Source organism: Lepidochelys kempii, chromosome 5 (genome assembly GCF_965140265.1).
Source record: "Lepidochelys kempii isolate rLepKem1 chromosome 5, rLepKem1.hap2, whole genome shotgun sequence".
In the NCBI taxonomy this organism is placed as follows: domain Eukaryota; kingdom Metazoa; phylum Chordata; order Testudines; family Cheloniidae; genus Lepidochelys; species Lepidochelys kempii.
In genome coordinates, this window is record NC_133260.1 from 93,573,278 (window position 1) to 93,585,648 (window position 12,371).

At 42.4% G+C, this 12,371-nt stretch overlaps 1 protein-coding gene across 3 annotated transcripts in view; it reads left to right on the forward strand.

Moving 5' to 3' along the window:
* Positions 1–1,256: 1,256 nt before the first annotated feature.
* The window catches only part of TLE1 (TLE family member 1, transcriptional corepressor), a 93,506-nt gene continuing 82,391 nt past the window's right edge, over positions 1,257–12,371 (forward strand). For all 3 annotated transcript variants that reach the window (XM_073345080.1, XM_073345081.1, XM_073345082.1), the window contains exons 1-4: positions 1,257–2,022; positions 3,032–3,132; positions 5,057–5,120; positions 5,226–5,270. In XM_073345080.1, the coding sequence (XP_073201181.1) occupies positions 1,999–2,022; positions 3,032–3,132; positions 5,057–5,120; positions 5,226–5,270 (234 nt within the window). In that variant the 5' untranslated portion in view covers positions 1,257–1,998. The remainder of the gene's footprint in view (positions 2,023–3,031; positions 3,133–5,056; positions 5,121–5,225; positions 5,271–12,371) is intronic.

Consider the following 12,371-nt stretch of genomic DNA (forward strand, 5'->3'; position numbering starts at 1 on the left):
GGGCTATATATCTGTATTATAACAACAACTTCCGATGAAGTGAGCTGTAGCTCACGAAAGCTCATGCTCAAATAAATTGGTTAGTCTCTAAGGTGCCACAAATACTCCTGTTCTTTTTACGGATACAGACTAACACGGCTGCTACTCTGAAACATAAAGTCCGTGTGTGTAAAATAGTGGGCCACCAGTAGATGTTATGGGTAAACTGTCTTTCTCTACAACCCCAATTTTGTCATGTTCATAATTTTCTGAAAAATTCTCTTTTGGGCTATAGTTGTCCATGTTGGGTCTGGTCGCTGAGGCGAATTATTCTAAGAAAAATTTAATACAGATAGATATGTGAACACCAACCTCAAAGCCTGGAGCGTAAGGCTCCACCCCCCAGCTAGTGTGTGTAACCAGGGTACTGTATGTCTGGTTCTAACTGCAGCTTGTCCTGCTCCATGGAAGGGTGCAGTATTTCTCTCTCCGTGTTACTTTCACAGATTGAGAGTAGAGAAAGGGGAGAGGGAAAAGTGGAGGAATAAACCAGATCCCAGCAATACACGCCTCCCATCATTCCCTTTCCCTCCTCCTCCTTTTCCTCTGCCCCCCCGCCCACGTTACTTTGATTGACAGTTCAGCCTCTCCCCCTCTCCTTCCCACCGACCTTCCCGTTCTCCCTGCCTCTCTGAGCCTTCCACGGCCTCCTATTGGTCCGCTCGGAAGGGTCCTGCAACTCCGCCAGGAGAGCTGGCGGGACCAGAGCCTTGTCCCATTGGGCAGTTGAGAGGAGTACATCAGCACCCCACGTTGGCTGGTGAGCAGGCGATTGGCCAGCGATCCCCTCCTCCCCTCGAGTGGGCGGGGCCGGGTGGCTGGTTAGCTAGAGGAGTGCGAAACCGCGTGTTAATGTTAGCAGCGCGGGCGGATACGTTGGGTCCCGTTTACAGAGAGCCTGCTAGTGCCGCGGCGCCGCGCCCCCCGGGCCCTACCCCGCGAAGTTTGCCTACTGCGCACTATTATCCATGGCGGGGCGGCTGTAATTGCGGGGCTGCTTCCCCCCCCCCCCCCCCGCCCCAGCCGCCGGGATCTGGATGTGTCGCCTCGGGGCGCTGGAGAGAACTTTGTCCCGGCCGTGAGCGGGGCGAGGCGAGGCGAGGCGCCGGCTCGGGAGAGCCCAGGATGCTGCTGCGCGCGGCGCTTGCGGGGCGCTGGTGAGAGTCGCTGCTCCCCGATGCGCGCCCGGCCGGAGGAGGCTGAAGTGGCGGTGGTGCGCGGAGGAGCTGCCCTTTGATTAGTCCCGCCGGGGGGTGGGTGGCTTGGGACCAGGGCGTGGGGGTTGGTGCCTCGCTTTGCAACGGCCCGAGGAGTCTCCGCCGTGCGGGCTTCCCCTTCCCCGCGGTGCACGTGCCGCGGGAGCCGGCCCCCGCTACTCTGCCACCGGCCCCTTCGCCAACGCCCGGGAGCAGCGCGGCGCTCGCTGGGGACTTTCTCTTGCGCCCCCGTCTGCTGAGTGTCCCGCCGGTGCCAGCCCGCCCGCGCCCCGGCCTGGATTTCCCCTGCGGGCAGGAGCTGTGGGGAGAGGAGTCGCCTCCGCTCGGAGTTTCCGGTCTTACAATTGCACGAGTTACGAGCCTGCGAAAGGGGATTATTTACTCTGCGGACAGAAGCAGCGGCCGGAGAAGGAGGAGGAGGAGGAGGTCGGGCAGCGAGGGGAGCAGTTACCCCCCGCCTTGCACCACCCCCGCCCAGCGGAGCCGCGTGGCCTGGGGACCGGCTGGGGCCGACGCGCCCACGGAGCCGACACCTGCCGGTGACTTTTCAGAAAGCGGCGGGGGCGCGTGGCTGGCCGAGCCCCCAGCCCTACAACAACAAAGGAGGCGGCGGGAGGAGGATGCCGCGGCCGGGCCGCTGAGCGGCGGCGTCTGCCCGCTGGGGCTGCTCGGGGCTCGGGATCTAAAGTTGGGGACTGAGTGGAGAATTGAGCTACAAAGGAGCAAAGCGGCGGCCAGAGCCATGTTCCCCCAGAGCCGGCATCCCGTAAGTAACCCCTGGGCCGGGCTACCCTCGCGGCACCCCCTCCCTGCCTGCCTTGCAGGAGCGCTATGGCAGAGGGGATCCCCTTTGCCCTGCTGGGTGAGTGGCTCCTACCCCTGCCTGCCCAGCCAGCCTCTGTCGCTGCCTGGAGGGCTTCGCTCTCCAGCCCTCGCTGGCCTGCGGGCCCCAGGGCTTCCTGCCCCAAGAGCGACAGACCCGCAACAGGCCACGGGGCAAATTCTTGGCTCTCCTGCCCCCTCCTGGGTTGCTCCCCGTGTGTCCCTTTCCCGGACCACGGACCCGGCCTGTGTACTGGAGGGCACTGTGCGACGGGCTCCTTCTCCCTCTCGCCCCTTTGTTTTAATATGTAACTTATTTGCATATAAATGACAATGGCGGGGCCGGGAGTCTCCTTCGCCTCGCCGCCAGGTTGGCTCCTTCCCCCTTCTTCAGTTGCGGCCAAATAAACTCTGCCTGGAGCAGAGACAGGATATGTGCTGCCCCCCTCCCTCCGCACGTGATTTTACCGCAGGGAGGAGTTAGCACCGACTCCTTTCCCTGGTATGGTGGTGACAAGTGTAATGGGCTGGGGGTGGATCCTGTTGCCCATCCCTGTGGAGTTATATCCCAGAGGTGGAGTGAAAACCAACTTTTTTTTTTTTTTTTTTTTTTTGGAGAGGGGTGGTGAGTAATAGTGACCAGGTTGAGGGGTGAGTTGGGTCCCCAAGTCTCTTCCCCCTTTCCCTAGCATTCTCCTTTTGTACCCTGTGCTGGAATTAAGCTCCCTCTCTTTTCTGGGGTGTGATGTTTATGAGTGTGGGACCCATTGCTGTTGGAGGTGCCCCAGTTGGAGTGTAGGGTGGCATGGTGCTGGGGAATGGTTCCTAACAAGTGAGCTGTGCAGACAGTGGAATAAGTAGCTTATTTTTCATGCCTATCCTAGGGCCTTACTCACTGTTTTTTATTGAAACGTTTTTCTTGTGCCTGCTTTTTCCTCTGTTGGCCTTTCTAGACACCGCACCAGGCTGCAGGTCAGCCTTTTAAATTTACTATTCCAGAGTCTCTGGATCGGATCAAAGAGGAGTTTCAGTTCCTGCAAGCTCAGTATCACAGGTGGGTGCAGCATGCTCTGTTCATAACCAATTCTTTCTGCACCATAGGCCTCAGGCACATACTGCGTTTGAGGATTCAGGCTAGTGCACAACGTGTTGTTCGGTGGGGTGTGTTTCTTTTTTCTTGTCTCCACTTTCGCTGGTGGGAGAAGTGGTGTTTTATATCCGCGTCCAGATGGTGGCGTGTGGAGTCTCAGTTAAACCCTGTCATTTACTCCTCCTTTTCTTTCCTTGCCATTGTTTTCACAGCCTGTTTTGCTGCTGTTCAGATGAACTTTTTTCTGTCTGGTTTTTAGTGCTTCACAATAACTGTCAATATTTGCTCTTGGGAATTTTGTAACTGGCTGTGTTCAGAACAGCAGGTCAATGGGTGCCTTTGTCCTCATGTTTCTGCATTCCAGTACCAAGGCACTGTTGAAATAAGCTTTTAATAAGAGCTAGAAGTTCAGTAGGAAGCAGTGGAGTCTAGTGGTGAAAATGAGAGTGACTGAGTTTGGGACCAGTAGGTTCTAAGCCCAGCGCGGTCACTTAATATTATGTTCGTGACCATCTGTAAAATGTTCAGGGTGGGAGTGTGAAATTTAACTCTTTGGTAGGATCCTTAAGTGCAAAACCTACATAAATGAAAAGTATTCTGAGAGAATATCCACCCTAACTCTGTAGCAGAAAATGTTACGGTTAGTTCTCATGTAGTGTGTTTGCACTTTTTTGTTTACAATATTAATGCAAAAATATAAAAATGAAAATAAACAGTATTTAAAGAGCAAATAAGGATTTTAAAAAAGCATACAAGTATTTTAGTGTGCTACCACAGATAAGTGAATTTCACTGGTTTGGTAGATTTGAGTGATGGTTGCTATGCCATCCTTGAAGCTGGGAACTGTGTTGCTAGTTCTTGTGCTTATTGCTGAGGTCTCTGCAGATATCAAGGGTGTATTTTCTCCCTCATTGCATAGACAGTACTTTTGGCATTAACAGGGAATGTGTTCCTTGGTGTGTAGCTGTATCCTGTGGCTGAGCAGAGATGAATAGGAGGCTTCAAGTACAAATGTCCTTCTTTTTGAAGTTTGGATTAGGTCTTCATGATGATGTGTGTGTATATATAGTGTTTATCTATACAGATAAAACCCAACTTATCAAGGCCTCTGGAGCCTATTTTTGATAGCTCTTATATTTAAAAATGGCAAAACTTAAACGGTGTACTGTTATATATAAAAAAAGGTGAGCATGCACACCAACCACTTTGATAGATTGTTTACTATTTTCTTTAATTAAAAAAAGTCAGTTACCAGTCCATATTGCAAAGAAACGGTATTTAATATTTTGTTTTAATTAGAGCTGTTGGAGTAGTAAGGGTCCAGGTTATTTGAAACTACAGTTCCCTCACTTTATTTTTGTTCTCATACGTATATAAAAAGAAAAAGCGTATCAAATTCTAAATAATGCTCAAAGGCTATACATCTTCAAGGCTTTGGCAAAATAGCTAAGTACAAAATCAGGAGACTTCTTGGAGTAAAGATTTAGAACTGAAATGCAGGTGAGTCTTCTACTGTGGTTATGTTGTTGAACTCTGGTACACTAACTCCTGTCACCTAGAAAGATCTTTTTACTTCATATTTAAACTATAGTGAATTCAGGCAATATCATAGTCTGGGGGTTGTGACAATTTTTGGTAATCACCCTAAGCATAGTGTTTTGATATTAAAGCCTTACTTAGTATGTATTTAAAATGAGTCTGATCTGATTTACTGGATGCTATGTACTCTTTATATTCATATTCAGTTTTTCTGTTATACCAGGCTAAAGTTTATGGTATCTACATTGAAGGGAAAGGACTAATAAGCTATCAGAGTGCAAATAGGGCAGGTAGATGTCAAAACAACTGTCATAACATTTACATTAAAGTGTCTGTTTTATTTCTGTAGCCTTAAATTGGAATGTGAGAAACTGGCAAGTGAAAAGACAGAAATGCAGAGGCACTATGTGATGGTAAGTATAAAAGATTTGTTTTTCCTTTGTGTTTATTACAGCAAATATTTTCTACTACTTTACTGTTGTATGCTGGTTTTAAATTGTACTTTCCTTTATTTGCAGTATTATGAAATGTCCTATGGATTAAACATTGAAATGCATAAACAGGTAAGATGTTCATCTAAGTTAATAACTACTAAATTGATAGTCCAACTTGTAATGTGTTTAGGGTACTAAAACACAGCTTTTGGATTTATATTTGAATTAGTGCACTTTGTCAGAAAGAGTGGATTGATTCATAGTTGTGACTAGTAAACATTGTTCACCTACCTAATATAAAATGACGGGACAAATAAGGTCTGCGGAACAGAATGGTTGTGTTGGTGCTGGTTCTGAAAGATGTGGATAAATATATAGGAAATGGCTCGTCTCTGTAAACAAGACACTTGAGTTAAATGGTTTATAAGGAAATAGATTTTTTTGGTACAGCCCCTAGATCTGTCGAATCAGTCAGTCTTTTATGCGTCTGCAGCGTATGTTGATAGTTGCTGAAAACCTAGCAATTTAAAAGTATGAAAAGATTAGTGACTTGGAAAATTCTTATGCCTGAGTTTGCAAGTTCCCATAAAATTCACACTTATGGCCACTATAATGGTGAATAAAAAGAGGTATTGAACTGGAACAAGGCACTAAGGACCTCATAAGAGAAGAAAAGCTAAATGATTGCTCAGCCCAGAGGACCCTCAATTGAGTACTCATTGTCTGCCAAAGAAAGCATTAATGGTAGGGTGTAAGTATTCTGTAGATATGCTGACATTCACTTTTTCATCAAGATACTGGTACAATAAGTCTTTCAGAAATCGATGGCCTCTTAAAAAAAATTATCATTAGATGAAGTTGCACAGTTGGACACATTTCAAAGTGCAACAATACAATTCTTTCTTGATGTATATGTGCTATTTCATCTAAAACTCTTGTTTCATTAAATTAAAGAGCATGGCTGACCGGCTAGGGCACAGCAAAGAAATTGATTAGTTCAGGTTTCAGATCTTCAGTACATTCAAAGACTTTCATTAAGCAAGTATATTTCAGAGCTGAATTCTGTTTTTGTAACTCTGAATTCTTTGATATTTTTTTCTTAAAGTATCATGCCCTGAAAAATATCAAATTTGGTAATGTGGAGTTAGATGTATAGCTTTACATGCTCCGTTGGAGATGTATTTTGTTTAAATTTGAAGTATTGACTAATACAGAAATATGACAACTTTGTTTTGAGGTAACAATGAATTTTGTAGGGAGAAGATTTCTGCTACCATTTGTGATGCTCAGATTAGATCTAGAGCTGAATGAATTTTTTTTTCTTTTTTTCTTTTGCAACTTAAATTTGGAACCTTGTCAGTTTTTTACTTCAGGCAACTATTTTGGGCTCAGTGGAAAAAACTCCTTTTCTTCAAATCACTTAATGGTGATTAATATCTAAAGGCAAACCTCTTCTGCTACAAGTATTACATAAACTTATAATAGGATCAAAAGTTCTTGTAACTATCCTGTAGATGGATTTAAAATAATGGAACAGTTGGTGAGAACGTGCATTTAGTGTATAAATGCACTAAAAATGTTGACCTTTGTCACTCTAAAGTTAAGTCCACAAAATCAAGGAACCTCAGAGCTCATATTTCCACATTGACCATAGCTTCTGTGTATTGCCAGGCTTTAATGATTACATATAAATGGTATGTAATGTTTGTTTGCTGTGGTGATATAGCATAGAAACTTTTGAAATAAATGAAATAATGTATTATAACCTGCGATAGTCCAGCTGGGAAAGGTAGTATGTTTTGGGTGTGCCTAATATTGTGAATTTTAATGTCTGTTTTTATTTAATCATAATCTTAGGGATGAAAGAACAAACTTGGGACGTGCATGGCAATCCAAAAAATGAAAATTGACAAGAAAATAAGCTGCTTTAATGTTAATGGGTTCTTATGTCTTCCATATCCAATCTTCCACCTGAGTGCAGAATCTTTAAAGCAGGGTTTCTCAAACTGTGGGTTGGGACCCCTCAGGAGGTTGTGAGGTTATTACGGGGGGGGGGGGGGGGGGTCATGAGCTGTCAGCCTCCATCCCAAACTCCGCTTTGCCTCCAGCATTTATAATAGTGTTAAATATATTTTTAAAAGTGTTTTTAATTTATAAGGGGGGTCACACTCGGAGGCTTGCTATGTGAAAAGGGGTCACCAGTACATAAGTTTGAGAACCACTGCTTTAAAGCCTCAAATTCAGAACTAAACGACAGAGATGCAAAATAGCACTGTTACAGTTCAGTATAAATTGTCTTAAATTGAAAAACATCCTTCTAAATTTCAAATACTATGGAGGCATTTGGTAGATAATAATCATAATTCTTATTAAAACTGGTGACGTCTAGTCCCTAGGGTGTAGCCAGCCTCAAATTGATGCTTTTTGCTGGCTGATCACCAGCATGGCCTAAGTGCTCATTATGTTGTAGAGAGGGCCTTTGGAGCTCTCATTACGTTTGACAGGAATTCTCTCTAGGGGGAAACTGGGCATTAGCTAGACTCCTGACAGGATGAAATTATTCCTGCTTTATGGCTTATAACCAAATGCTAGCAAGGCATCATCAGGGGACACAAGAAATTGTCATTTCTGACAACATCTTTGTTACAGAAAAATGCAGTGATGGGGAAACTTTCCATTGAACAAGCTTTAATGTTCTGAAGGCTTGTCTCCTGTGTAGATGTTACCCTTGCTCTGTGTGAAGCCCTTCAGAGTGTTGGTCTGATGAATTTTTTTTATACTACTTCAGTGGCACTTCACACAGTGAAGTGCTGCACCAGTGTTAAAATAAAAGTGTCACCCAAATAAAAAGTGATGTAATTATAGCGTGCCTTTTCATGTAAAAATATCTGTGCAACACACCAGCTATGTGTTAATGTTGTATCAACAGTTCCATTATCTTTAATTCAGGAGTTTATAATAAATTGTCTGGAATAAATTCACAAAGACTTGAATGTTGGTATAAACAGCCCTTTAAAAAGTAAATAATCTATTCTAAAATGTACTGCATTAAAAGAATGCTTAAGTTAGAAAGTGATGCACGCAGGTCAGGAAATGGCAAAGTTAAGGTTGCCTCCACAGCCTTTACTCTGCCCCATGTGCATATATATTACAGTAGTTTTTAATTACATATGCCTTTCCCAGGACTTCTGCCTTACTTCAGCCTGGAGCACGGACCGTGCTTAGTGAGCAGTGTCTGTTAAATATATTTATCCTCACTGTTCAGTTTGTAGCTTCCTTTCTTGTTTTTGGCATGAACTAGCTTTGGTACACTTACATTAGACTCCTTACATTGTTTAATATAGGTTTTTATGCTGTTTTATAGGTATCCACATTAAAATAAACAGAAATGAAGAAACACAAAACAAAATTTAATAAATCAAAACAAAAAAACCCCTATAGAATTGTTCTCAACTAGTGTTTGGATGTGTGTAGCAGAGGTGAGAAGATGTTCAGGATATATTGACTTGAATTGCATGTAGATTTTATACTGTTTAGGACATTACATTCCAATGACGGGGAGGCATTTTATTTTTTTTTTTTTTTTTTTAATCTTAACTTTCATTCTCAATTCTTTCCTATTGTGACATCCATGGCCAGCAATGGACGCACTGCAGCTGCTGGCGCCAAGGCATACTGTCTGTCGGGTGTTAATAGCCATATTATATTTGAAGGGCTGCTGTCATCGGGTATTAGAGCAATGTCTCTTTATTTTCATCAGCCATGTCTGTCGTCTTCTGGAATAAGTCAGGAGATAAAGCTTCCTGTGTGTTTAATGTCCAAATTGTTTAGGTGTAAGATTAGCTTTTGTTCAGTGGCAGGCAGCCAAAGAGAGAGCCATCACTTTTGAAGCCACTGACAAAGTTATATCAACTACTACAGTGTGTGGTGAGTTTCTGCCATCCTAAAATTGACAAGTGGGTCTCTGAGTTGTGATCTTTGACCTGCCTTCAGGCAAATGTGTCTTTCCACTTTCCTTGGTTTGTTGCCTTTCTTCTTGCAATATAATAAAACCCTTAACTGCATATACACTAACCAATAGTACAAGAGTTAAAAGTCCACTTAGTTCAGTCTGTCATGTGAAATCACTTTTTTATTCAAGACCCAAGTCTTTTACTATCTCGTTAGAACATCACTATCTCCAGGAGTGGGTTAAATAGAGGAGAATTAAGAGGCTAACTTGGCTCTCTGCAGCTCTTTAATAGGATGGTGATATTGTTGAAAGGGTTTTAAAGATAAATTTAATTTTTTGCCTTTTTTTCTTAATTGCATTTTAATTATTGGAGTCAATACTTTTATGAATTTTTCCTAAAGATTTTGATGCTGTTTAATGACGACATTAAGTGGCTTTGTTAACTATTGGAAATTTAAGATACACAGAATCTGTTTGTGTCTTAAAGGAAACATCAAGATAGGATCATAATGACTTTCTTCCCCTCTCAAAATGTCGTATTTACTTTACAAATATGATTAATATATAAAAGAACCATCAACATTTCTAAATGAGCGCAGTCATCATTGTATACCCAATCTGAGCTCTGGGTACTAGAAAGCTGAGAGGATTGGTAATGAGACAGAACATTTCACCTCTTGGTCATTGGCTTGCCCAGGTCAATGATGTAGTTACTACTATCTGTCAGTTATTCAGTGGACTGTGCTAAATGAACTGGTAGTCTTCATCCGTTTCTAAGTAGGTAGCTTGCCACTTTGTCAGACACCATTACTGCAATCCTTTTAACTAGTCTCGGCAGCTGGACCAGATTTAAACACAAGTTAAACAAATGGGTACTTTATTATTATTCTTCAGATAAATTTAGCACCAAGGAATCGTGGACCAGGACCCCATGGCACTTGGCGCTGTACAAACATGAAACAAACAGATGGTCCCTGTCTCAGAGAGGTTACAGTTTAAATACAGACGCAGCCTGTGGGAATTGGAATACTGTACGGAGTTAACAATGTGATGGTAGCAAGCTTTCCATGGGGCTTGTCTCCCTTATCAGCAGTGCATTTGGAAGCAGAAGAAACTGAAAATTGTTTTGTTTTCAAGTTGGTGTCTCTTTAAAAATGAGCCATTTGATTTTCAATTGTAAGTGTGCTGTAACTTTAATTTTTATAGCTGACAATTCAGGGAAAAAATGGATTTAGACAACGTTTTAAGAATTCAGCAATCCATTTGTTAGTAAAAGAGAAACTTTTATTTTTTTTAAAAAGAACACCTAAGCAAACTTCAAGAAAATGCAGCAAGCCTTCATTGACACAAACAGAACTAATCACAGCTTTACCTGTACTTCGATTCATCAATTTCCTTGCAAACTTAAGTAAACTGGTGTTAATAACTAAATTGTAAAACAAAATTTTTACCACGGATATGCCTGTGTTATATCCTGGAATGTGGCCTGTACTTTTCTGGTAGGTGTTTCAAAACAAAACATCTTTGGCAAAGTAGTAATTAAGCTGCTAAAGATATTGGGCTGCAAACTGAGTTTTTTCCCAACTGATGATTTTGTTCCTCTTGCAGCTTTTTGATGTCTTGGATAAACAGTTGGTCAAAGTAACTTACAAGTAAGGTGACCAGTCAGTGTATTGACAAGAATAGACACAATAGAAAACTGCTTTAGGAGGCAAGCCATTGGGATTTGCAGTAAATATATTACAGAACACAAGTGAATTGCCGATACTGCTTGTTTAGCAGTTTGCAAGGGCAATGGCAGTATGGATTTTTGAATTAGAAGGGAAGGACTGTTCTTTCTCTGTGCCGGAACATCTAGTTGATGGCTGAGGAGAAAATTGATTTAGAGAACAAAATGCTGCTACCTCTATTTGTGCCATGTGAAAAGCTTCTATGGATTAGTGAGTGAAAACAAAAAGATAGCTTTCCGTTCAGGAGAAGGGGAGCAGAATGGGTCTGTTTGTTTAGCTGCATCTTGATCAGGTATTACGCACATGAGATGAAAAAAACCCAGCTATTGGGAGGTCAGGATAAGGAAAGGGCATCTATAACTGAAGCTTTGGGTTTTACACAATCTGCTTAAGTCTGCCTAGTTCTAAAATAGTTTTAGAAGTGCTTATCTTCTGATAAACCCAATCGTTGTACTCTGCCCTGTAGTAGATCCCATTAAGGTTTTATTTTTAGCTTAATTAAAAGAAATGATGGAAATTAGTTAGCTTGAGTAGTTCTGTAAAATAGAATATGGAAGATTTCAGGTATTCTCCATGTGGTAAACTGTTCGCAATACTGCCGCTCTTGCTCATGGAGTCTTATGTCTGCAGTAGCTTAAGGCAACATTCACATGCATGACCTATTGGTATCAGTGTAGAAACAGGTGGATTTTAGTAGATTCAAAATCAATGCTAAACTGAAAGATTTAACTCTTGTTAAAGGAACATGGCCAGTGTAAACATTTCACTTAGCTTCTTTCTTGGTACCATTAATAATGCCCGAAAATCCTTATTCTTTAAATGTAATTGGTTATTAAATGTGCAACACTCCTTGGTAATATATTGTCATTCTGCTGTGTAAATGTATAAAAGTTGCATAATTAGTGTACATACCTTTCAGTAAAGACTTTCTGTGTGTTATTTTTATACTTTGATGTACATGGGGATGGCTATTCCGGTTTCTGTGGTATGAGTGTGAATTTTTCCTTATGTTATGCTAACTCCAAGCAGCTCCTTCTCTTGATCCTCAAATCTGATGACTTTGTGTTTGAGTTATTCCACTGAAATCCAAATTGCACCAGCATTCTAATCTTTTATTTGGATTTTGATAGCACCCAAAGGGCCTCCTCAATCAAGATCCAAAACTTATTGTTCTAGGTACCATAAAAGTGCTTATTTGGCCTAAAGAGTTCATGATCTAACTTGAAAAACTCTGAGGCCTCCCCAGCTGTGCAACACTTCTGGGTTTTTTATTGCTACTTCCTGATACAGGAAATTTCTATAGAAGCTTCAGAGGGCATTCGTGCACATTGGTGCATGTGTGTGGGTATGACTATGTAGATTGGTATAAGGGCCAAGTCTACTTGTCAAGACAAACACCTATCAGGGATGGTCTAGATAATACTTAGTCCTGCCATGAGTGCAGGGGACTGGACTAGATGACCTCTCGAGGTCTCTTCCCGTCCTGTGATTCTATGATTAGCATAGGGTAGACATGAAAGAGTTACTAAAGATGACAGGCTATTTAGA